Source organism: Leptonychotes weddellii, chromosome 2, assembly GCF_054177405.1.
Source record: "Leptonychotes weddellii isolate Sample4059 chromosome 2, ASM5417740v2, whole genome shotgun sequence".
NCBI classification, from domain to species: Eukaryota; Metazoa; Chordata; class Mammalia; order Carnivora; family Phocidae; genus Leptonychotes; species Leptonychotes weddellii.
Window position 1 is genome coordinate 120,103,172 of NC_138370.1, and position 23,634 is coordinate 120,126,805.

Below are 23,634 nucleotides of genomic sequence, written 5' to 3' on the forward strand. Positions count from 1 at the left end.
GTGTCCGTCCGTCTGTCTGTCTGGAGGGAACTGGCACTTGCCCATCTCTAAATCCCTGGGTCACGTATGGGGTATGCCCAATAAATTGACAGTGCGGTTTCCTATTGGGCTGCTGTGGCCACCGTAAGGGTGGGTTGCCTGGATGGCTGAGAATCCAGGGCAGTTTTCTTCGTAAAACTCAGGAATGATCTCAAATCTTCAGAAGTGCTTAAGAGACGTGCCGGTGAGGAGGGATTGAGGGAGTGGGGAACGGGAGATACCACGGAATGAGCCAACAATGATTCCAGAACATGGGATTGGGCAAGGAGAGGACCAGAAAGAAACTCTAAATGGAACCACCTCACCCCCCGTCCTCCGACCCCCAGCGGGACCCTTGCTCGCCGCGCTGCCCAAGCTCTGTCAGTCCGCAGTGGTCGGCTCCCGGGACCCGTCGCGGGCTCTCCGCGCCTTCACGGCTGGCGGAGGAGAGTCCGCGCGGATCGTGGGTGGAGACAGAGAGACGCGAAGCCCCTGATCCCCCTCTGCCCCGCGCGCTAGACCGCTCTGGGGCTCCTTCCCTCAGAATCGGGAGGGGCGGGACGCACTTCCCGGCGGGTTCTGGTATGACTGGTCCCCGGTGTCCAAGGTTTCCCCGCTCGCAGTCACGCTCCCTCAGGGAGAAGCTGCTGGGAGGGGAAACTTAAGAGAGGACGGGAAGCAGGCGGAGCACCGCGGTTCGGAGATCGACGGTGGGAGGAAGGGAATGCCGAGCTCGGCCTGGAACACCTGTCTCCCCACCCCCACCCCGCCCAGGGCCGCAGCAGATCGGTGCTTGCAACTGGCCGCGAGGGACTGCCACTGCAAAACGCGGGACTTTTGGGCCCGAGGGCCGCAGAGCCGAGGAGCGGGCCCGAGACCTTGGGAACGTTTCCCGGGAGGGTCAGGTTTCGGCCTCCTCTCGCCAGCGCCCGCGAACAGGTGCAGAGACGTGTCTTCTGGGGCCCTCCAGTTGCGCAGCCTGTGAGCGTAAGCTATACCCTGCAAACAGATCCTGGGAAATGCAGCCGTCCTTCCCCACCCACCCGCACACCCCGCCCTTAGCCTACCCCTACTGACCAAAGCCAAATGAGGAGAGGGATTCGGAATCTGCTCTGAGAGCACGCTTGGAGATCGAAGGCGCTAGACACCCGGTAAATCCCAGGTATTCTGCCCCGACTGGGACACAGCAAATGCTAGAGAAGCAACCGGTTGGTTTTCCATTTCCCCAGTCTTTAGGACCCGCGGCTCCAGGGCTGTGAGCTCAGGCCACCTGTCTTAGACTTCACCTGACCAACGCGGCCGCAAGCCTGCGTAACCCTGTGACCTTGTTACCTCCGCAGCTGTGTGCAGACATCTATGCCCACGGCCTCAGCCAGCGACCTCAGTTAGCTGGGTAGATGGGTGGGGTTATGGAATCTTAGAAAGTCTCATCTGAGAAAGTTCAGACATGGAGAGAGTTAAGAAACATCCGAAAGCTTGAAAATGCAGCATTAAAATAAAACATTTCTCAGTTTGCTTTGGCTGAAGACAAAACCAGCCCTGGGCACCCTTCCCCTACTAATTCCCGCCAAAAATGTCTTCTGGGCAGATTGATCAGCACAAGGGCCCAGCCCTAAAGTGTCTGCCATGAACACACCCACCTGGATCGCCTGGGCAGTAGCTCAGCCAAGATTCGGCTTTCTTCCTGATTGTGTGATTAAGTTAATGTCCATACAAAAGAAAACACAAGGGAAATCTCCACGTACCCTTCAAACTATATGATTCCAGACTTTACAAAAAGGAGCATCTGCTTACCTTTTTTCTAGACCTACGTTCATCTCTGAATCCCCAACAGGTAAGGAAGCCACCTAGTGGAGAAGAGATTCTGGACAATGGGGTTTTGTTTGTTTGTTTTGGAAAGTTAGGCCCAAGCAACCTGTGTTGTTGGCTGGTTGGCTGGTTTTAAAGATACTTTTGCTCCAGAGATCCACTAGTATTCCAGGTATGGACAATTTAGTTAGCCTCTCAAGCATTGTGATTTAAGGATCTCTTGAGGCCCATCTTTCATTTGCCACCAAATATCTTTCTTACTTCTTGCCATCAGATTTGCTTCATGACCAATCTTGGTCTTTCCTCTACACATCTCCCTTTAGATTTTACTGGGGCCTGATTAACCCATTGCAAAAAACAATTCCCCAGTGCTGGAAGTAGTTTAAAGATAGCAGAACCCATCTCCCTTATTGTATAGATGAAAAAACCAGAATGCAGCTAAATCAAATGTTGCCAGTGATGATGCAGAGTCATATTAGTCATGAAGAGCAGTTAAAACTGAAATTTTGTACTGTTCTCATTCTACTTTGCTGGGCATTAGATCATTTCAGATCATTCAACTGTTGCCCAGGAAAACTGAGAGCAGGCCTCAGAGAAATGTGGCACAGAAAAGTCCTTAGATAAGGGAGTCAACCTGCTTTTTCACCCAACAGGGGTCACACAATGGATATATCTCTTTACCCTACCCCTGGTCTTTACTTGCTGCCTGCCCTAATCATAACTTGTTCTGTAGTCACCTTAAGCTAACAAGGCTTTCAAATCCTTTTAGAGGGGAAGCCATTGAATGTCTTCAATGAGACTGTGCAAGTTTCTCATTTCAGACTTTCTCACAGATGTCCTCCTTCTGACATAGTGGAGGACTGACCAGATGTGGAGGACAAAGTGGGAAAGAACACCTCCTGTGATAGATAAGCCAGGGTAGTGTCTGTTAGTAGCATTTCTAGAATGACTCTGAAGAGAATAGATTAAGTGCAGGCTACCCTAAGACCTAAAAGGTCATCATTTTTATGGTTTTGCACCTAATGGTTGCTGAACAACTTAACTAAGAGTTGTTGTCAGTATATGAAAAGTTCAGAGAGACTTTTCATAAGAGGAAGATCAGGAAGGGGAGGAAAATTATCAGGTTCTTCTGTATCATAATGCTCTAGGACTGGGTTTTTTCCAGAGGCTTTGCAGCTGCTCAAGCCTTTAGAAAGAAGGCTGGGCTCAGCAATACATAGACTATCATGGTCATTTCACCTTGGTTTCTAAAGAAACTGCCCATTGGGTCTCTTAATGGATAATGACAGAATGCTGAAGGGTTCTAGAGCACAAGATACTCCTTCATGTGGGCATCACTCATAGAATTTAAGTGGGTGTTTCATCTGGCTTCTCTGATCAAGGCCTGAAAATTGTCTCTGGCCACTTGTGAAGATGCTAATTATCCTGCTGCTGAAAAGAATGCTGACATCCCACTGACAGGTTAGCTTCATGGCAGACATCTTTGTCTAAATGATTTGTCCTTTGATGAAGAAGCCCAAAACTTTCCAGCTAAAGGTTTTACAAACAATAATCAAACTTTATCTTCTCCCTTTTAGGTTCAATGTTGGCTTAGAGTAAGTAAATGTAAGTGGGACAGGGTTTATTATCACTCTCTTCTGCTATCTCTTCTTTTCAGAGACTCAATGAAAATAGATGGTATCTACTCAAAGTGTAGACCTTAGCCACAAAAAAAAAAAAACCCAAAAAACAAAAAACTTAAAAACACTTTCCAAATAATTGCTTTGAAGAAAATAGTCATTTATTGTCAAAGCATCCAACAATACCTGGATAATCTATAAAGTTTAATAAATCTTTCCAGGGATAAAAGAAACACATAACTATTCAGACTCCATTTCACTGGCACAAAATTACACTTTGTATTAAAAGGAAATACATATTTACATAATGATGACATTCTTCATTGAAGTCCATAATCATTTCATGATACATGCACTTCCCCCTGGAAACTTAAATTGAATGGTGACCCCTTTTTCTTCATTTTATTTATTTTTGTAAGAACACAAACTGTCATCAAGAAATGCAGAAAGCATCTCACCCTCCTCCTTTACTTTATATCTAAAATAAATTTTGCCCTTACATATAATTATTACATCTAAACCGTAAGTGCTTAATAATTTAAGTAGAAATGTATGACAAATGCATCAATATGTTGCAATATATGACATTTTAAAAAATGTACCTTTGTTTTTGGAAAGTGAAAATGCGTGCATTCAAAAGAAAACCCCTTGAACAACCCGCCCAATCAAAAATCCACCATCTTGTCTTGTGTGTGTGTGTGTGTGTGTGTGTGTGTAATGTAGGTCACAGGTAAACATGTAAATGAAAAGGTTGGAGGTGGCACGTGTATGTTTGAGTGTGTGTTTCTGTCTCTGGGTGCAACGTTTCAGGTCACAAGGAAGTGGTGGATGTCCTCGCGTGTTTTTCCTGCAGGTGGCTTGACTGTGAGTGTGCGCGCGTGGAAAGCTAGGGTCCTTTCCGTGTCAATTATGCGAGGTCATGTGCCTGGAGAGGTGGTGGCGCTCCCTGAAGGACTCATTGCAAATGGGGCACTTGAGTTTCTCCTCCCGCCTCCGCTTCACCAAGGGCTCCATCGCGTACTCCTTTTTGTGATGCGACCGCATGTGGTACACCAGGTCGGAGGTCATGCGGAAGGAGGCATTGCACTTGGCGCACCAGTTCTGCGCGGGCAGACACAGCGAGGTGAAGGAGGGCGGCAGCAGCGTAAGCGCAGAGGGCAGCTGTAACTGCAGGGGCCCCGCGGCCGCCGCCGCCGCCGCCGCCGCAGCCGCCGCGGAGCTCTTGGGCCAGAAGGCGGTGGCGTAGAGGAAGGGGTTCTGTTTGGGCAGGCCGCCGCCGCCGCCGCCGCTCGGCAGGGCCCCGCAACCTCCGTTCAGGTCCGCGGCCCCCTGCAGCTTCACGGCCAGAGGGTCGGTGGCGGAGGGGTAGAGTCTGGTGGGGCCCACCCCGTCGCCGGGGTGGCACGGCTCGAGCGCGCTCAGCTTCTGGCCCAGCACCAGCGGGGACAGCTGTGAGAAGGAGCGCGCCGGCTGCGAGAAGGCGCTCTTGCGCTCGTCCGAGGCGGCACCCTGGCCGCCGCCCGCGCCGCCGGAGGCCCCCGCGCCCGCGCCGCCGCCCGCGCCGTTGCTGCCCGCGCCGCCCAGCTGCGGCACCGAGGTGAAGGCACTGCCCCGCGCCGGGCTGCCGCCGTCCAGCCGGGTAGGCAGAGGGCCCCCAGGCCGCGGGGCCAGCAGCTTGTCGGCGCCTGCCGGCGAAGCGGCCACGGGCGTGGAGGAGCCGCCGCCGCCGCCCGCGTCCTGGTCCTCGGCGGCTGCGCCCCCGCCGTCGGCGGCCGCGTCCTCCTGCAGACCTGCCGCTCGGGCCGCCTTCTTCACCTCCACGAAGGCGCTGCGCTTCGCCTCGCCCGTCTCGGGGCTGGGCGGCGCGAAAAGGCGGCCGTTCTCTTCCAGGCTGAAGTAGCTGCCCGAGGCGCGGTACTGCTGCGGCGTGCACACCAAGTCCTCCTTGGAGGCGGGCAGGGGCCGCTCGGCGAAGCGACCCCGGCCCCCCGCCAGCCCCACGCCGCCGCCCCCCTCCGCCGCCTCCTCCGGGAATTTCCTCTTCCCCTTGCCGCCGCCCATGGCGTTGCCGTCGGGACTCAGCTCCGCCTCCTGGTGGCCGCCGCCGCTACCGAGGCTCCGGGCCGGGGAGCAGCTGTTGCCTCCCCCCGAGTTTTCGAGCTCCCGGGCCAGGTTGTGAAAGTCCGTGGAGGGCTTGGCGCTGCCGCCGCCGCTGCCAGCCGCAGGCTGGTTACTGCCCTCGGGGGAAGGGGCGGGGTAGTGGTGGATGGGGCCGGCTTTGCCGAACTTGGGGCCAGGGCCCAAGGGCGCCTCTTGCTGATGCTGCTGCTGCTGGTCCTTGCCCCCGCCCCCGCCCCCGTGATCCTTGGTGCCCACGCCGCCGCCTTGCTCTTCTTGGGGGCTGGCATCAGCGCTGTGAAGTCTCTTGGGGCAGCGGAAGCGCAGATGCGCCACATAGGGGAACTCAAACTGGAAACGTTGGCTGCATTCCAGGCATGTGTAAGGGGACGACCCTGCTTAGTGAAAAAACACCACACACACACACACACACACACGTGCGCGCGCGCACACACGCACACCACATGATTACTAAGGATAGTCTCCAGACCAGTTTGCCATCACCCTCTTCACAAATCCACCTTCATCGCCTGAGAAAAGAGTATCCTGTCCGACCTGATCTAACTTCCCCTCCAAATCAGAGGGGAGTGCAGTAACCAAGCCAATGTCCCCCGGTTTATTCTCATCTATCGGTCCCAGCTGCATTGCGGACTATACCTCTGAAGTTTCCCAGCAGACGCCCTAAGGGAGGAAAGGCGCCAGTGCGCCAGAGTGAGCCCCCGCCTCCCCCTGCGTCTCCCCCGCTAGCGAAGGGCCCCGTCGCGGGTCGCGAGCCAACGTACCATTCATTTTGCTGTGGGATCTAGAGGGGCAGAGCAAGAGTAACTCAGTCAATTCTTTCCCATACCAAACTAGTAATTCCTCGTCTTTGGCAATCCTGCGGAGAGAGCGGTAAAACAGCTGTCCGTTTTTTATATAGGCTTCAAGGTTCTGCTCTTCTTTATCTCTGGCTGACTGGACAAGTCGCAGCCACATGAGACCTTCTGAAGAACCATTTGCCGCTGAGGTGTCTACCTACAGTTTAGAAAAAAGGAAAGAATACAAGAAGGTGGGGGTGGGGGGAGGGAGACCCTCGTGAGAGAATGAAGCCAGAGGAACCAGGACGGTTTCCTTTTTGTTATTCTTTTCCGAAGAATTATCTGAGATCAAGATTAACCGTGACCCAAGTTGGCACCCATCTTTGTGTTTGCAACCAGCAGGCAAGATAACTGCCCTTTGAAACACTGTGTCAATCATATAGATTAAGCTGTGGTTTTCATATACTGGTTGAATATCAAATGGGGGAATTTCTCCTTACAATTCAAATCAGTGTTACCCTCTTGAGAATTCACTTCTCAATTATCCCACATTACAAAACTGTGAGGAATTTTGTTTGCTTCGGAAGTTAAAAAGCAAGCTTAGATCTTAGAAACTATTCCGTGGCATTCATTCATCTTCCTAATTTTGCCTTAAACAATTAATAGGTTTTCTTTGTAAAGAAAGAATAGAAAGTGGGAGGACTTATATCTTGAAACTCAAACATATGAATTTAATGATGTTTTCTTGTCAAGCCATTAACATTTTCATTAAATACAAATTCTGGGACTAGCTAGCTTCCTAGAAAGAGTAACATTTAGAGGAAAAGAAGGCCTCCTAGGTTGGAACACAAATGCACCCAATACTTACAATAAAAGTCCTTACAGAAAGTACTTAGTATGCAAATAGGTTCCACCCTAGTTGAAATCTCCGAAAGAGTTAAGGAAGTTGTGTTCATCATCAGGAAAGCCCAGAACTGAGGCAGTGATTTAGATATACCTGGCATTCCAAATAAAATTTTGTCATTTATTCCAGAAATCAATTGACAATAATTTGAGTTTAATATTCCTTTTCTTTTCTTCTTCTTCTTTTTTTTTTTTTTGGTGTGTAAAATAGGATGTCTCACATTATTTTACTTTCTACCTTCAGAAACTATCTCAGCTTGTCATTAGAATGATCCTTGGTCAATTTTCAACATGGGATTACCCTCATACCCGATGCAGCACTGGCCAAGACTTACCCGGAAGATATAGGGGACTGTTCTCTTGTCTGTGGACTTGAGAGCTATGAAAGCTATGCTGTCATACAGGGAAGTATGGCTCAGGATGCAGGGACCGAATATAGCATTCTCAGGGATGTCGCAGGTGGTGTAAACACTGGTAAAAATATCTGTCAGACATTGCTGGACAGCCTTGGCATCTCCATCCCAGATGCCTCGCTGGATGCCTGAATCCTCCATCACTGGTGACAGATACACAGGATAAGGAAACAACTTATATTACTCCTTATTTACTCCTTTTCCCCTCTATGAATCCAGGCAGAACATTTCAACTATAGACATATTTTCTTGAATTTGACTTTTTGCATAGCATTGATTTCAAAAATAAAACCAGTGGCAGATTAAATCTGGTATATTTTGAAAATGCCAACTGAGGAGTACTCCCCCCCTACCCCGCGCCTTTTTAAAATAATTGGAATCTTGGGATCTCAGAGTGGACCGCTTTTGAGAAGGAAAACAGGGCTAGGAAAGACAGATCAGTTTTTTGCATTACCTTGGGGGAGGATGGGCCAGGATTTGGGGGATAAAGTTGGGGAGAACAATAGTATTTTTTTTTACTAGCCTATAGACTTTTCCCGACTGAAAGAAACTTCCAATCCTTGGGAGAAAGCTCCTCTCCTCTCTTCTTATGTATCGAACTGGGTGCCCAGGAGTTGATTTTTTCTTTCTTCCAAAGAGGGGAGCAGCCTTAGTGAGCAGGCAGAGACAGCCGAGCATGGCGAATGGATTTCAAGTCGAGTGTCAGGGCCACTGATTCTGTGTCAGCTAACCTTTCTCTGCAGCCTACAAGAGGGGACGTAGGTCTGTTCATTACCATAATCCAACACTGTCCCTCCGAGGCTTTAATTAAAAGCAGCAAGCGGAGGTAATTATTTTTTTCTCGACACGCTTATTTATGGATGAGGGTGAATCCCAGTTACCTTGTTATACAAGGGGGTGGATTGAGTTGCATGTGCCTCATGAAGTGAGCAGGTACAGGGCAGGCCTGAAGTGTCCCCTGATTGAAATACTGCAGGTGTAGTGACTGGTGAATTCTCACTCCCCCAGATATGACCCTGTTTGGGTAGACCTCTGTGGGCTCTCTGACTGTTTAATCCACAGCAATTTAGAAAGTTTAATACCCTGCTGGAGGGCTCTGTTAAGCTATCATAAAAAGACATTTTCCTTCCTATGCCACTGGACACCCCTACAAAACTTGTCATTTTTTTAAAAAAACAAAGCAGGTATTTAAATTTTAAACTGGCTTTGAACTAACTGCATTGTTAACTCTGACTGATTAAAAGATTCCCCCAAGTTGGGTTTTCCCTAATAACGTCGCCATAGGCAGTAATTTATGTACGCTTTGTATAATTTAAGTAGCAGGAAAGAGTAGACCTAATTCTTTTCCTGAGAAGCTGTTCATTATGGAATAATATTAGTAATGTCCATTTTTATCTTAATGCCTATTAACCAATTAATCTTGCAAATGTGATTACAAGGTAGAGCTGCTGCTGCTTCTTTTTTTTTTTTTTTCCTTTCTAGCTAACAGAGCATGAAACTTTGGTCAGCCTTTTTTTCCATTCACTCTGCTACATCCTCCAAATGTCAAGTATTGGGCTGTTTCTGCCAGACAGAAATAAGAGGAAATATCCATAAAGTAGAAACTTACTTTACTATATTACAGCATCTGTCTCTGGGTATTTTTACCCCACACACGGTAGCCTTTCTGATCTCTAAATGAAAATTTAAATACGTTAAAAAAAAAAAAAAACCTTCAGAATCTCTCATCTCCTTTTCAACGGAATCCTATTCTCTCCTTTTCAGTTTCCTCAATTCAGCGTTTTATGCCTCAATTTCTCTCTTCCCTTTAAAAGTCTCTTTCACACAGGCGTTTCATTGTGCCGGGAGGTCGCCCAGTCACTTCGGGCAACAGCAGGGACGCAATCATTAAAATGCAGTTCTACCTAACAATACGGTGAAAAGATCCTTGCTACGCCGCGCTAATAGGGGTTCGCGTCGCCGCGGCGGCCGCCACGAGCTGGCCACAATAACCGCTGGGCGGGAGCTTGGGCTCGCCCGCCGGCGTGCGGTCGCCTCCGCCACCCAGCCCTTCCGAGCTCTGCAGCCTGCTCTAGGCCCCAGCTCCCGTCGCCCGGGGGATCCTCCCCAGAGCCCGCGGGGCTCGCCGAGAGCGCGTCGCTGCCGCCGGCCGCTCGCCCTCTCCGTAGGCAGGCATTGTCTGGCGGCCGCGCGCTCCCCAGTCGCTTGCTTCTCCCGCAAAGTGATCCCCACCCGCTCCTCCCTTTGTATAATCTTATTGCCAGTAGAGATCCCCTCAACAATTATGTTTCCCTCTCTTCTGGTGGATGACGAGACGGACAACAAAATTTTCCACTCTCCCTACCAAACCTGCTTTCCTCCCCATCCCCCTCCCACATCTAAGCACAGAGACTTACCAGGAATAAGGTCAGGAACGAATCGCCAAAATAAGGCCACCTGGAACCGGGAGATGCAATCGAGTGGTTTCTTTTGCCTATTGTATCAGTGCATTTCCATGTCAAGAGGTGTTGGTGTTGCTGTCTGGTAGGCTGTGCCTAAAGAGGGGGGGGAGAGAGAGAGAGAGAGAAAGAGAGAGAGAGAGAGATGGAGAGATAGGGTGAGAGAGATGAGGAGAGAGTAAGAGGAGAGAGCGAGAGAGCGAGAGCAAGACAGCGAGAGCGCGCGGAGAGAGTTGTACAGATGGACCCGATGCAGTGACTGACTGGCACGCAGACACACACTTTTTGTTTGCTGCACATAATCTGCCCAATGACGCGTGACAGCCCACGTCCCCTCCCTTTAACTCTTTGCTGGGCTGGGCGCTCCCTTCGGCGCCGCCTGCCTCGCAGCGGTCTCTCTGGCCTGCCCGCGCCCCTCAGGTCCTGAATACCTTCCCCAAGTGGCAAAGCCTCTCTGAGTGCAGCCCGGCCCGCCTCCTCCTAAATTAGCTTCGGCCCTCTGGGACTGTGAGGAGGGAAAAATCAGTTTCGGGTTGGAAAGGAAGTACCAAAAGAACTGGAGCGGGCCTTTCTCCGTTTCTCTCGGCACTTGGGGAACCTCTGGCAGAGAGCTGGCCACCCAGCGCGCGCACGGAGCCCGCGCGCACTTCCGGAGTCTGAGTTCAGTAAAGGGGTGGGGGGTTGCGGATTAGCCCCTAGAGATTCCCTGGCCATTGAGCCCCCGCTGATTTGCGCAGCTAGTTCCCTGAGGGTGATAAACCGGCGCCCGCTCTCTCTTGGAGCGCTCACCCTACCAAGCCCTTCCGAGCAAGATTCAGAAAGGATGCGCTTTGGTGAGAACTTGGCTCAGTCTTCCCGGGGACCCAGAGATGGGGTGAGGAGGATGGAGCGAGGACGCCGCCAGACCACGGCAGGGGATTTACTGGGGTCATCTGGTCCCAGAACTCGAGTACCTGGGCAGGGAAAGGTGAGGGGAGATCGGTGGGAAGAACCCCGGTTACTAGACTCAAGATGTTCCTGCCTTTCCGCTCTCTGCCTGGCGCGTTTTTCGTAGTCCCCGAGGGGGTCCCATGTTGCGGGCGGCCCGTATTCTAAGACCTCGGAGGGGGGTAGTCAAAGTAAAAATTATTACCAAGATGGGCTCCGGAGAGCAATTTACATCCAGCCGGTGGTGGAAGAGCGGATGGGGTTGCCGCGGTGGTCTCGGGAGCCTCGTTTGCGCGCTAAGCCACTTAGAGGCGCTGGCTTGCCCCTCCAGTGCCGCAGCTGATGCTAATGACTTGAGGACTTTAACAGCCTGAAAGTTGACTCCTTCAACAGGGGCCGCAACACATTTTCGCTGGGGGATCTCTGGGTTCTTCTTCGCCTTTCAACTCTCAACTCCTATGGGAAGAAAGACCTTTGAGTGTATAGGCGGCTCCACTCTCTCAGCCCCACCCACAACACCGCTACTTTGAAGAGGACAATCTGTTAGCTTCAGGATAAATCGGATTGTGTCGCCGGCTGAAGTGGACCGAGCAGAACCATGACTTAAGGAGGAGACAGTCTCGTTTTTATCCAGTGTTAAAATAAGGTAAGTGGTTTGGGGGTTGGCAAAGAACAGCTTAAAAGGAAAAGGTGCTTACAGTGTTGGTTTGAGCCGCTCACGACTGTGAGACCTCCCTCCGGAACCCAGTGGGGCAGCAAGGAGCGCCCTTCCTGGGCACGCCCGCAGTCCAAGGAGGCCAGGGAAGGATTTTGCTGAGCAGAAATAAAGATGTGGGAGTAATTTTCCACTACGTGAGTTCTCTTCTTGATTTCTCTCTCTCTCTCTCTCTTCTCTCTCTGCCTCCTTCCCTCCATTTTCACCCGGCCTTGGTTAGCTCCCTCCTCCCCACCTAAGTTCCAAGTTTTTCTGATCAGACGGAGCTGCTGCCTCGGTTTAAATCGGGACTCGGCAAAAGAAGGGTTGCAAAATCCCTATAAATGAATTTCCCCTTCATTTCCAGGTTAGCTACTAACTTTTCAAAGCTTCTTAAACTGAAAAAGCTTATTTCACCTTAACCTATCATTTCTCTTATGCATGTGCGAACACGGGCAGTGCCCATGACCCTAATTCCATTAAACTGTTGAACAGAGCAATCCTTAAAGTCTTCTTTTGCTGTTATTTAGAAAAGTTTGCCTTTCCCAGAAAAAGTCATCTGTCCATTCAAGCCACTTAAAAAAAATCCTCCTACATATTGTAAATATAAGAGCATCCACTTCAGAGTGTGGGCATTTAGATAACCTTAAACTCTAAATGGAACACATTTTTTCTTTCCCTTGGCCTTTCTTTTCTTAAATATACAGGACATTTAGACTATGTCTCCTTTGAAGTTCTGAAACCTAGACTCCAGTTTGTATAAAATAAAAAATGCTTCTGATACTTAAGTTGGGGGTGGGGGAGTTTGACCTTCCAAATCCCAAGACAGAAAATAGCTAAGATTCAATACATCAACGAAGGGAGAGATGTATGGAGAATCTGACCATCAGATACTTACTCTCAGTTTCTCTTTTCTGCCCTCTACTTAAGATTTCCCCTACTGATTTCAGGCAAAAATCCCCAAATAAAAGAATTTCTAACATTCTATGAATCCAACCAACTCTTTGTCTTATGTATTGAATGACTGCTATAACAAAAAACAAATATGGGTAAGATTAAGCCTGACATTCCTACTTTGAGGGTTTTCCAGTATTTTAAGTGATGCACATTTTGCTTGGTAATATAAATGGTCTTAATGACAATTATTAATAGGATGTAAAGAAAAATCTACAAATTACTTTTATTTCCCTAGAAATTTATGGGATAAAATGGTGCATAAACTACTTTGAAATCACTCCGCATTATTACTTACTGGAATTCACTGATACTAAATGAAGGATTGAGGCATTTATTCAGTTTCAAATAGTACTATAAAAATGCATCTCAGTCAATAGTTGTATCTAATTCACAAGGAACAATGGGTTTATATTTGGAGCACTTTTCCATGGGATTTTATTTCCAATTAAATGATTAGAGAGATAACAATGAAGAGTGAAGGTATGTTCACCTTGCTCCCTTTAGCAAGGCTTCATGCAGTTATGGTAAAAAATACACATGTAGACAACTGCAGTATTGTTTTGGAAGAGAAGGCTGGAGAGAGGTTAATGAATGATTCCCGAGGTGGTGCCTTTTATGAACTAAGTGAGAGGGTGGAGAAAGGGGAAGAAAGAAAATCTGATTCTTAGTGAGTATTAGAATGGAAAAGTCCTTTTTCCTCCCAGGGTAGAGAAGTAGGGCCCAAAATCCTTCAGCTTCTGTGAAAGGAGGCTAGTGAAGTCTCTAAGAATAACTCATTTAGAAGGATTATTACCCTTTAAGAATGAAAACACATTGTTTCTCTTTCTCTCTTCCTTTCCAGGTCCTGGTTCATCCCCCTCTAATCCTACCTCCAAAGCACTATACCAGCAAAGCCTCAGTTGTCCAGTTAAAAAAAAAATCAATTCATGGTGAAAGGGAGAATACACTGGAAGACAAGAGGATGGCCAATGAAACAGTGTGTGGAAACTTTTTCCTAAGCTTATCAATGTCACATAGGGAGGTCTCAGGACAGGGCTGTGAGGGTTGGGGGAGGTAAAGAATGGAACTTCACAGTGGGATATTGCATTGCACAGCCTCACCTTGGAGAATAAGAAACTATCTAAGGGATAACTCAGAGACAAGAAGAGGCAGACTTGCTGAGCTGGAAAAAGTTTACAGGGATTGGGGGCACTTTGTTTTTTATAAGTGTACATGGTAATCTCAGTTTGGGTCTATTCCTTGCGTAAGTATTACAGTTGGTTCATCAGGTGATAAATGAATATTTCCCAGGCTGGTCCTGGCATAGCCAGACTCTCAAAGGATGGATAATTTGGTAGCCTGGGAGAAGGGACTCCAGTCTCCCAAGTTCAGGGATCATTACTCCTGACTCACATTGTTCTTGCTTCAGCTTTTCCTGTTTCTCAATAAATGGTAGCTGTTTTTAATGCTGCTTCTATACTACAACTATTGTCATTATGATTATAACCTACCTTTCTCAAGTTTATAACCTTCTCTGTGAGGGATCTCAAGTTCCACTCACCCTTCTCTTGGGAGTTCAGCTGTGAGCTGGATAATCTTTGAGGACTTTGTGTAATTCATTTCCTCTCCTGGATCTGAGTTGTAGTTAACTGGCTTAATGGCTTTTGAGTATGACTTCTAGCAGGGCTAGCAAACTGAAGAGATATTGAAGACAACTACCACAAATCTGAAATCAATGCCTCATGCTTAGCTGTGTGAGTGTGACCTGTGGACCAGATCCAATATCCAGCATCCTGACCCCTTAGATTCTCCCAGCTTTGATACCATTCCCCATACAATATCTAGAGAGCTGGCAGGGAATATCCCAGTTTTGTCAAATCTGTGGGTGATGATGTCCTTCCCAGACTCAGACACCACAGCCCTTGAATAGGTCTCAGCAGGAGGAGTAAGGTAGACAGAAGGAAATGTAAGCAGGGCCACAGTCAGCCACTCAGAGCTTCCTCACCCCGTGGGGCCAGGATACTGGAGATGAAGGGCTGTCCAGTAGTCTCAAATGGGAGAGAGCATCAGATTTTAGGAAGACTGTGTCTAGGCCTTGGAAATGTCACTAAGTTGAGAGGTTCTACATCAAATTTCTTTACACAGCCAGGAGAAGGGACATTATCTCAATAGTACTTGAGTTCCACCTCTTTTTCTCTCTGTTTTAGGCTGTGTATAATTCCTGAGTTAAAAAGACAGGTGCTGATTGACATACATTGGATTCATAATAGGAAGATTACATAGCATCTGATCCCAGCTAGTTCTCTGAGGTATGGACTTTGATTTTAAATTGGGCTGCTGGGGGATGAGCAGCATAACACATTCCTCTCCTGGGAAGGGGTGTCTAGGCAGAATGCACACATGCCCAGGACTTTCTAGTTTGGAATCTGTCCATGGCATACGTTCCTGAAGGATTTATCTGATTTTTTCTAAGGAAAAGGGAGACAAAAAAGAAAAAAAAAAATGAAAAGGATTTGGGGGAATAGATATCAATCAGTAACCACAACAGCAGCGATTCATATTGCTTTGTTAGAGCCTTGAAAATATAGTTTGATTTCTTCACAAATTATGCTCTCATACCTAAACTGTTCCCCTGGTCATACCACATATTGGACTCTTTGAGTGAAAACCATCTTTCATGATTTCAATTCAAATGAACTGCCAGTGTTTCATGATTTAATCCAGGCATATTAATTTAGCATCGATGAGGGAATGTCTCCCCAAGCATCATATGGAAAGCCTATAGCTTTTAGTAGATTTTCATAAGCACTTAAAAACTACCAATGTAAGTCTTTCTTCAATTATACTTGAAAAAGTGGTCTCTCAGAGAATTCAAAGATCAACTTGTCACAAAAAACAGTAACTGCATGACTACTATAAACAGTACTACTGTATATACATTACAAAATGTCAGAAATAACAGGTAAGGGGATTGAAAGTTACACTTGTTCTCTTGAACTTGCTGATTGAAAAACCAGTTCCCAGATTGACTTGATAGTCTTCTGGTAATTTAATATAAAGGTAACCAAGATATAATTCATAATCTCCTCTAAAGTTCTGAGGAAAATTCATATTTTAAAAAATAATATCCAGAAGTATCAAACAAATTATTCACAAAGCCCAAGAAAAATAAACATATTGAATATGACCTGGATGTTGAGATTTCCTGAAGGCCTAAAATTCAGTTTAGGTCTGAACAATTTTTATACCTAATCAGATATGGTCCTTTAGTGTGTGTGTGTATGTGTGTGTGTGTGTGTTCGTGTTTATGCAGGTTGGGAGTGAATACTGTTGAGGGTAGCAATTAAAAAAAAACTTCCAGGACTGTCATTTTTCTTGGCTCCATGTTCACAGAGTAGTCAGTGCTCCTTGTTGCATGTTTTCATGTAGGATGGTTTTGAGAAAATAGCCTGTGTGAAGTCCTGTAGAAGAGCAATTGTTCCTGGAGGAGCAAAGCTGAATAGAGTTCTAAAGAATATATTTCCCACATGATCTGAGTATCTACTACCTTCTATGTGTGATCAGATGCCTCAGAGCATAATCTACATTCTAGACTCAGTTTACCTGGGGCCCTAGGAAGTTAATATTTCCAGACAAGTGGGAATCATCTGAATGTGTGAAAATATCTTGAGGAAGTCAATGTACTGAGAGTGTAGCTGTTTCCATTCTTATGTCTGCTATAGGCAGATAGTTTCTGATGTCTGGAGTCCCTGGTGTTGATGTCTCAGTAAAGAGCTGAGCGACAGAGCTAAGAGTGCAGAGAAGGCCAAATGACAGAGATGGGCTTCATTGTGGGGCTAACGAGGTCTCCCTGAGAGAGACTCAGGAGGTCACTACCCCCACAGTACCGGGAAGGGCAGGTACGACTCCCACTACGTTTGGAATGAGTCACTAAAGAGTACAGAGCCCCGACACTGGATGGGACCTGGGAAGAACAAGACTTGCCACCTTCACTGGGGGTGTCTCTTTTAGAAGCAGTCAGCGCAAACTCTGAACGTGGGGGCCAGAAGAGGCCACGCGGTGTGCTAGGTGTGCTCCCCATACGCCCTGGACTAAGCAGGAAGAAGCACCACGTTTTCCACGTTCTCCAGCCTCCTGCCGCCTCCCTGGAATTATTGCCAACTCCTGTCTCCTGCTAGGCGCCGCGGGCAGAAGGGCGTCCTGAAGGCTGGGCTTGAGGGAGCAGCAATGCTCTTTTTACCACTGCCACCACCCTCCTCCCCACCCCCTTCACACGTCCTCCTGCAGTAGGTCTCCTCCGAGCCTTTTCAGAGGCATGGGCTTATGTTCTCACCTCTTACGGGCTGGGTTGCCAGTGACCTCGCCCAGCCTTGGCTTTCCTCCTCAGCAAACTAGGGCTGGAAAGGGCTGCCTCCCGGGTCGGGTCGCGGTGAGGACTGAGAACGAGGGTGAACGCGTTTTGGAAAGCCAATTCCTGAGCAGATGGTAAGGGATTACTTCCAAGAGCTGGGGTTAGTTTCATTGCAGCCTTGAACATCCCAGAGAGGTCGCAGTGCCTTTATTAGGGAGCCTTCTTGACTCAGATGTCTGGAGAACTGACCCAAGAAGGACCTACAACTCAGGTTCAGGCCCCACCTCCACCAGGGGAACAAAACTCCCCGGGTTTGAATCCCAGCCCCTGACGTTGGGCAGGTAATTTAACCGGTCTGTGCTTCAGGCCTTCATCTGAGAAGCGGGAGTGGTAAAGGAAATTCTCCTCGTAAAGTCATTGTGAGGGGTGAGGTGATATTTAGCGAGTGCAGAGAACAATGCCTGGTACATAGTAAACAGCTCTTTCAGTGCTGGCTATGGCTACTGTTAGTGACATTGCCTTCATTTCCTTTTTAGAAAATTTAGGAATTGTATTGTGCACCCGCATTCGAAGCCACTCAGTGAAGGCTAAAGGATTTCTCGAAGTTTCTAGGGAAACCAGAAGGAGGTACTGGATGATAAAGGAGGCGGGAGGAATCTGTTCAGGTGTTCAGGGATCCCTTCTACTGCCAAAGGAAGGGCCCGAATGTTCCAAGCACAGGCGCAATCCCCATTCCCTCCTCCCCTCTTTATTTCGGAAGAGGCAGTTTTGTGCCGGGAGGCCGATTAGATTTCTATCCCTCTTCCGCCAGGGAGTCCTTCCGGTAGAACTGATAGCGGCGCCACGTTAGAAACGCCGGTTAGTCAGGGCAGCAAGGGCTGGGGTCCTGCGACCCCAAACGTAGGACAAAGAGTATGTGAATGCCTCGCTGGTTAATTCAAGAGCTGTGGCCAGAAAGCCAAAGTCTGGGTGGCCAGAGAAACCTGGGGAACCAGGGCTCAGGGCCTCCGAGCCGCGCTGCCCCTCCTCTCCCTCGAAGGGCGGCGGCTCCGCAGCGGGAGGCCCCGGGGCTGAGTGGGAGGCTCCGGCCCTCCCCTACACACCCGGCGGGAAGCTGCCCTGCTGGCTGGGACTTCGAGCAGCGTGATTCCACACCAGCTATCTTCTGGCCCCGCCCCCGACGCCTGCACGCGGGCTGCGCGCGGAGCATTGTGGGCCGCACGGCCGACGGAGTCCCTCTCCCGGCCAGGGCTGCGGGGCTGAGCTTTCTCCCCGGGCTGTTCGCGGCTTTCGGCGCAGCCGCAACCCGGAGCGGACGCGTTGTGTTCGCCGCACGCCTACAGCTTCAAGCTCTGCGAAATCTCCCGCCCAGGCAAGTTCCCGGCCTCAGAGGTCAGTTGTGGCCTCCTTATTGCTCTTTCTTGTGAAGGATCCGAGAGGCAGTGGTTAAGAGCCCGGAATTTGGGATCCTAAACACTTATGTTTGAACCCCAGATCTGCAATCTACTAGCTGTGGGTCTTTGAGCAAATCACCCAACCTCTCTGAACTTTAGTTTCCTCATTTGTAAAATAGCAAAAACAACATTTATCTCATAGAGTGGCTATTGATATTGCAAGAGCAAGCCTGGGTTCAGATCCCAGCTGGATACTTGCTTGGGTTAGTTAGCCTCTCTGTGCTTCTGTTTTCTGTGAAGAAAGGGGATCTGTGAACTAGAGAGAATAGTGTTTGACTCGGAGGATCATAATTAAATGCGATAAGCCTGGCAGAGCATTCAGCCTAGCACACAGTAAGAGCCCAAACAGTTAATTATTTAAGGTATCTCAGTGCCTGCCACTTTGAAATCTAGGTAAATGTAATTTATAAGTCCTGGTTTTTCTGCTCCGCTTTTTCTCCTCTTCAGAGAGAAACAATGCACAAGGGTGTGCGTGGCTATGTGGGGTGATAGTGCCTGCAGAATTGGGAAGAACTAGCTTGTGGCAGAAAGTTAGAGGACACTTCCGGAAGCTGCATGCCTTTCCTTCTATCTAGCCTTTCCTCTTCAGTTTCTAGGGACAAGGTAAAAGAATAGGAAAGGCAGGGAGAAGGAGCTTAGAACATGAAAGATTCTGAACAAATGTTTCTTTACTAGAAAATGTCATTCCAAATATTAAGGAGACAAGGAGTCTGTCTGAAGTGGCATGGGGGACCTAGGATTGGAATTGGCTTCCATGTCTCTGTGCCTGGCTGCCAGTGCCTGGCTCCAATGTTGGGAGTATTTCTGTGTCTTTAGTCATGGCCCCTGGGAGGGGAAGATCTAAGGGAAGAGATGGAAGAGAGAGTGGCACTGCTCTAGGGAACAGGTTTTGGGAATAGGAGGAGCAAGGGGGTGCAGCCCTCTGCATATGGAGAAGGGATTCATTCCTGCAACAGATGTAGGGCATATCTGACTCAAGAGAAGTAAAACTTAGGTGAGGGGAAGAAAAGAGAAAAGATGCAAGGATCAATTATCTTGGGGTGAATTGGGCCTTCAGTGGAGTGTTGGAATCTATATTCTCCAAAGCTTGAAAATTCAATTAGGAGTCCAAAAACTGACAGTCACAGACATCCCTTAATCATCCTTGCAGCACAGACCCTATCAGAGTAGAGGAGCATACCCACATCACCATATGCCTCATCAGGGCCCCACTCCTTCAATACCAGTGACCTTCTCTGATTTTTCGGATGGGAGCGCTAACATCCCTTTTTGTTCTCTATAGATAATAGGATAATGGAGGATGATGTTTTACCCAGCAACTAACGGGACATCCGGGAAAACATGGCCCCAGACGCGTTCAAGACCATACCCTTCTGGCTTTTTCCCTGAGGGCAGAGAATGCTGATGCAGCAATGGTCACCTAAGGTATTCCATAAACCTCTGGCTCTTAGTCTGCTCTCCTCTAAGACTCTGACTAAAAAGTGCTGTTAGCAGAAAAGAGAATAAAATAAAATAAAACTAATTTCTCGGTGTTTCCCCCCCCCGCCACCAGCAAAAGAGACAACTGGTGAGAAGGAGCCACAACTTGGAAAAGATTTATTTTTCCTGGCCATAAATCTCACCCCCTTGTTCCTCTGCCCAGCGAAGCATGATAAAGTCCTTTTCCATAAAGTATTCAGTATTAGAGCCACAAAGCTCCCCCAATCAGTAGCCATCTGCTTCTACCATAACTGCTGCTCCCGAAGCAGGGAAAGCAGCAGCAGAGAAAGGGCACCACTGTTAGGCTGCTGGACAAATGAGGAGACTGAATAGCTTTGGTTTTCCTTGTGTATCTGTATCTATAGAGACAGGAGAAGAAAGGCCGCATTATATTGATACAACAATTGTAAAACAAAACACGGAAGAGGCATCTAAAGGGCAGTATCGCATGCATCAGGGGTCCCCAGATAAAAGGGGAGCTAACAGATTTATAGAAACCTTTAATTGGTTTTCAATTGAAAGCTAAAGAGGCTGGGGCAAAGCTGTGAAGAGTGGCAAAGTGCCCTCCTTCAGCCGTCTGGGAGGCGTGATCGATTTCATGGAGGGAGAAAAGAATACGGAACCATCCTGCACCTCTGCTGAGAGCAGAGAGCGACTCCGTGTTACAAAATTTCTCCTTGGCCAGGGAGTTATGATATGATCATAATAACAGAGTCTCTCAATCTCTCTTTTTCTTTCTCTCTCCCCCCTCCCTTCCTTCTCCCCTTCTTCTCACTCTCCCTCAGACTAGTAGGCAAGTGGAGAGGGAAGGAAAGGATGCAAAAGTAAATCTAACTCTCCATCCCCGGAAGAAATAGACCCCAGCCTAAAAACACCCGGCTTTAAATCTGTTCATCTGCCAGGAGGGAGGCCTCTTTGACAGAAATAGGAGTTCCTTTCCTCTCTTTTTTTTTCTAGACTCAAACAGGAAAAGCTAAAAATCACAGGAGACTCTACACTTAGTACAGTGAGAAGTCTTTGCTTGCGCCCACTGGGGTTATTTCAGAGCAGACGCTCCACTCAGCGCGCACCCAAGCGCCTTTTCTCAACCCCTTCCTGCGCAGCCGGCGGCGGCCCCCACCAGGCTCGATTGGCAGTGCCCACCCAAACCGCCCCGTCTGTCTGTCTGTCTGTCGGTCCCTAACGCTAATTTATTAGCCCGACCCTCCATTATCTTTTTCGATTTCCTACTTAATCACAGATAAAAGGCAATGGTGCAAATTATGATTATGAAGGACTAGAAGATGGTTTTGAACAAAATGGGAGAAGGGAAATATGATTAATTGAACATGATAGTGAAATCTCAAATGTGAGGAACAGGCCTGGGGGGGGGATCAAACCCTGACCCCTGCGTGCTGTGGGTGGGCCCCTCTGCTTCTCCTAGTGCCTTCATAAGGAGGCATCCCCTGAGATGAGGTCACTTGGGTCCCAAACCTGCAGAGGTGAGAGAACTGGGTTTCCTCTCAGGCTCCCAACCTTGCTAGGTGCCTGCCACCCAGCTCACTCTCCCTTGCCCCTCTCACCCCCCCCCCACTCTGCTGCGGCCCCTGCAGAATTTCAGGACCCCTGGCCAGTGATTCCACTCCCCAACAGGTTTGCCTTTTGGCTGAAGTGCACCCCATTATTGCATTAATGCACCACAAGTCTTCTCTCACAGTTTTCCTGTCTTTGAACATTCCTCTAGTGAGTCTAAATCTTCGTGAAATTGCAGGAAAACAAGTCTAGTAGGTCAGAGATTGTATTTGTTCGTGTAAGGGATTAATAAAGTCCCTTTCTGATGCTGCTTTCCAGAATTACATTCGGGATTAAACAGCAGACACGGCATGGGCACACATTTTGCATTCACTGGTGGTTGTGATTAATGTTTCTGAGGGGATTTGTGCTGGGAGCTTACAGAGCGTGCTCTCGGGGGTCTAATGCCCAAGGGCTGCGGCGCAGGGGTGAGCAGAGGGTCTGTGGGCACGCGCCAGAACACGGGGGATTATAGAGGACCTCAGATGGGCGCCGACGCCAGGCGCGGTGGCCTTTTAGTGCCTCCCTCGCACCCCTTTTCCCCCCGCACCCAGCAGAACTGCTTTGGAGGAGAAAGCAGTGAGAACTGTCCCGGGAGACAGACTTGGTTTTTAGGATATGTGTAAGGGGAAGATGCCCCTGAGTGGTCCGACTTTTGGGTGGAAGAAAGGGGCTCAGTACCAAGGCTCTGAACTTAATACCTGCATCCTCCAAGAGGAATCAATTCCGAACTACTTGTTCAGGGGAAGCGCTGCTCCCGAATCCGTCACGTCACTCACCGGCAAATAAAGAGTCGCCGGCCCCTGGCCAGTAAGAGAATGAGCACAACCCCGCGAGCCGCCAGTCTCAGGGCTGCTTACTCGGGCACTCAGAGAAGCATCTGTGGAGAGGAGCCGGAGTCTAGGCCTGAGATCCATTCCCCTTCCATCATCCCCCAGTGGGCGGACAAACCCTGAGCCAGTGAAGGGACGAGGGAAGGAGAGGCAAGTTCCAGAATGGAAGGAGGGAGGCGGAGGGTAAGAAGGGAACCTGGCAAGCAAGAAAAAAAGGGAAGCAAATAGGAAATGAGAGAGAGGGGTAGGAAGAGAGGAGAAATGGGGAAGGAAGTGGTCACAGCTGGTGGGCATTACCGCTCTCTGGCAGAAGGGGGCACCCTTCCGGCCAAAGCAGCCTCCCACTGGGCTGCGGGCGGGATCCCCTGCAAAGCCCGCCCTACAGCCCCAGCTTGGGGGAGCTGGCGCCCCCTCCTGGCGGCTGCGAAGCCGCTCCTCGCGCTCCCGCGGGTGCTCCGGCCCAGCTGCTGCTCGGGGTACTGGGAGGTGGTGCGGGAAGGAAGGTCAGGGGACAGTGAGGGGGGTGTGAGGGCGCTATGACACTGGTCAGGCTCTCCCTTCTTTCCCTGCACCCTCCGACTCGGCTTCCTCACCTGGGGCCTGCAGGGCTCCTTCCCCGTGAGCACAGCTCCTGCGTGCCCCTCGGCTGCCGGGCTCTGCCCCTATCAGAGCCGGTGGACGAGCCTGCCCTCTTCGCAGAGCGGTCCATCCCGGTCTCTGCCGCAGCAGCTGGGAGGGAGGGAGGGAGCGACCGCCGGCTGCTGCTGGGCGGTGTCTGGGGGCCTCGAGCCCAGCGCGAGGAGCCGCCATCTGGAGCCTCGGCAGCGGGCGGGGTGCGGATGCAAGGGAAAGGACCTGGCGGCTCAGCCCAAAGGGGGCAAAGGACAGGGGTCTGAGCGCGGGAGCGGCCCGAGTGCTTGAGTGTGTGTGCGGGGGTTTGGCCCTTGGGGAGAAGCAGAAGCCTGCCCCTGTCAAGCCCCCTGAATTTCGGGGCTGTTCTGATTGGCAGGTCTAGTGAAAGCGCAGGGTCCTACTAGGCAATTCCTTCATCTATACCAGCCTGGGTGTGGAGAGCTGGGCAGCGTTGGGGTGGGGGTCGGTGGGGTGGGTGGGGGTGGGAAGCCCAAACGCTCCGAGTGCTCGCACCGCTAACTGTCAGAAGTGGTTTTCTCATTTCCCTTTCCTCCCACTTTGTCCATCCCACTTCAGGAAACATTCCTCTCCAACGGCATGGATTTTTGGACACCTACACACTAAGACAACTACTCAGCCAGAACGTGGGACAGGCACTGAC

General features: G+C 49.4%; 1 protein-coding gene and 2 long non-coding RNA genes across 6 annotated transcripts; 2 read left to right on the top strand and 1 right to left on the bottom strand.

Annotated features, from left to right (window-relative positions):
• Nucleotides 1-3,582: 3,582 nt before the first annotated feature.
• On the bottom strand, nt 3,583-23,054 carry PRDM8 (PR/SET domain 8). Of its 4 annotated transcripts, none has more exons than XM_081812261.1 (7): nt 22,934-23,054; nt 11,248-11,498; nt 10,074-10,211; nt 9,287-9,350; nt 7,600-7,820; nt 6,347-6,578; nt 3,583-5,959 (listed from the first exon to the last, which is right to left on the bottom strand). In XM_081812261.1, coding segments are annotated over exons 4-7 (2,064 nt in total). In that variant the 5' UTR covers nt 9,288-9,350; nt 10,074-10,211; nt 11,248-11,498; nt 22,934-23,054; the 3' UTR covers nt 3,583-4,349. The 4 variants fall into 4 exon arrangements, with proteins under 4 accessions (XP_081668387.1, XP_081668386.1, XP_006737484.2 ...); XM_081812260.1 differs by lacking the exon at nt 22,934-23,054 and adding an exon at nt 22,287-22,625; XM_006737421.3 differs by lacking the exons at nt 9,287-9,350; nt 11,248-11,498; nt 22,934-23,054 and having other exon boundaries at nt 10,074-10,469.
• LOC115942387 (uncharacterized) lies at nt 11,494-14,143 on the top strand. The gene is made up of 2 exons (XR_004076995.2): nt 11,494-11,688; nt 13,535-14,143. It is a non-coding gene; the product is annotated as an uncharacterized LOC115942387 (long non-coding RNA).
• LOC145720176 (uncharacterized) lies at nt 17,980-23,634 on the top strand. Its single transcript, XR_014142970.1, has 3 exons — nt 17,980-18,415; nt 19,760-19,902; nt 23,550-23,634. It is a non-coding gene; the product is annotated as an uncharacterized LOC145720176 (long non-coding RNA).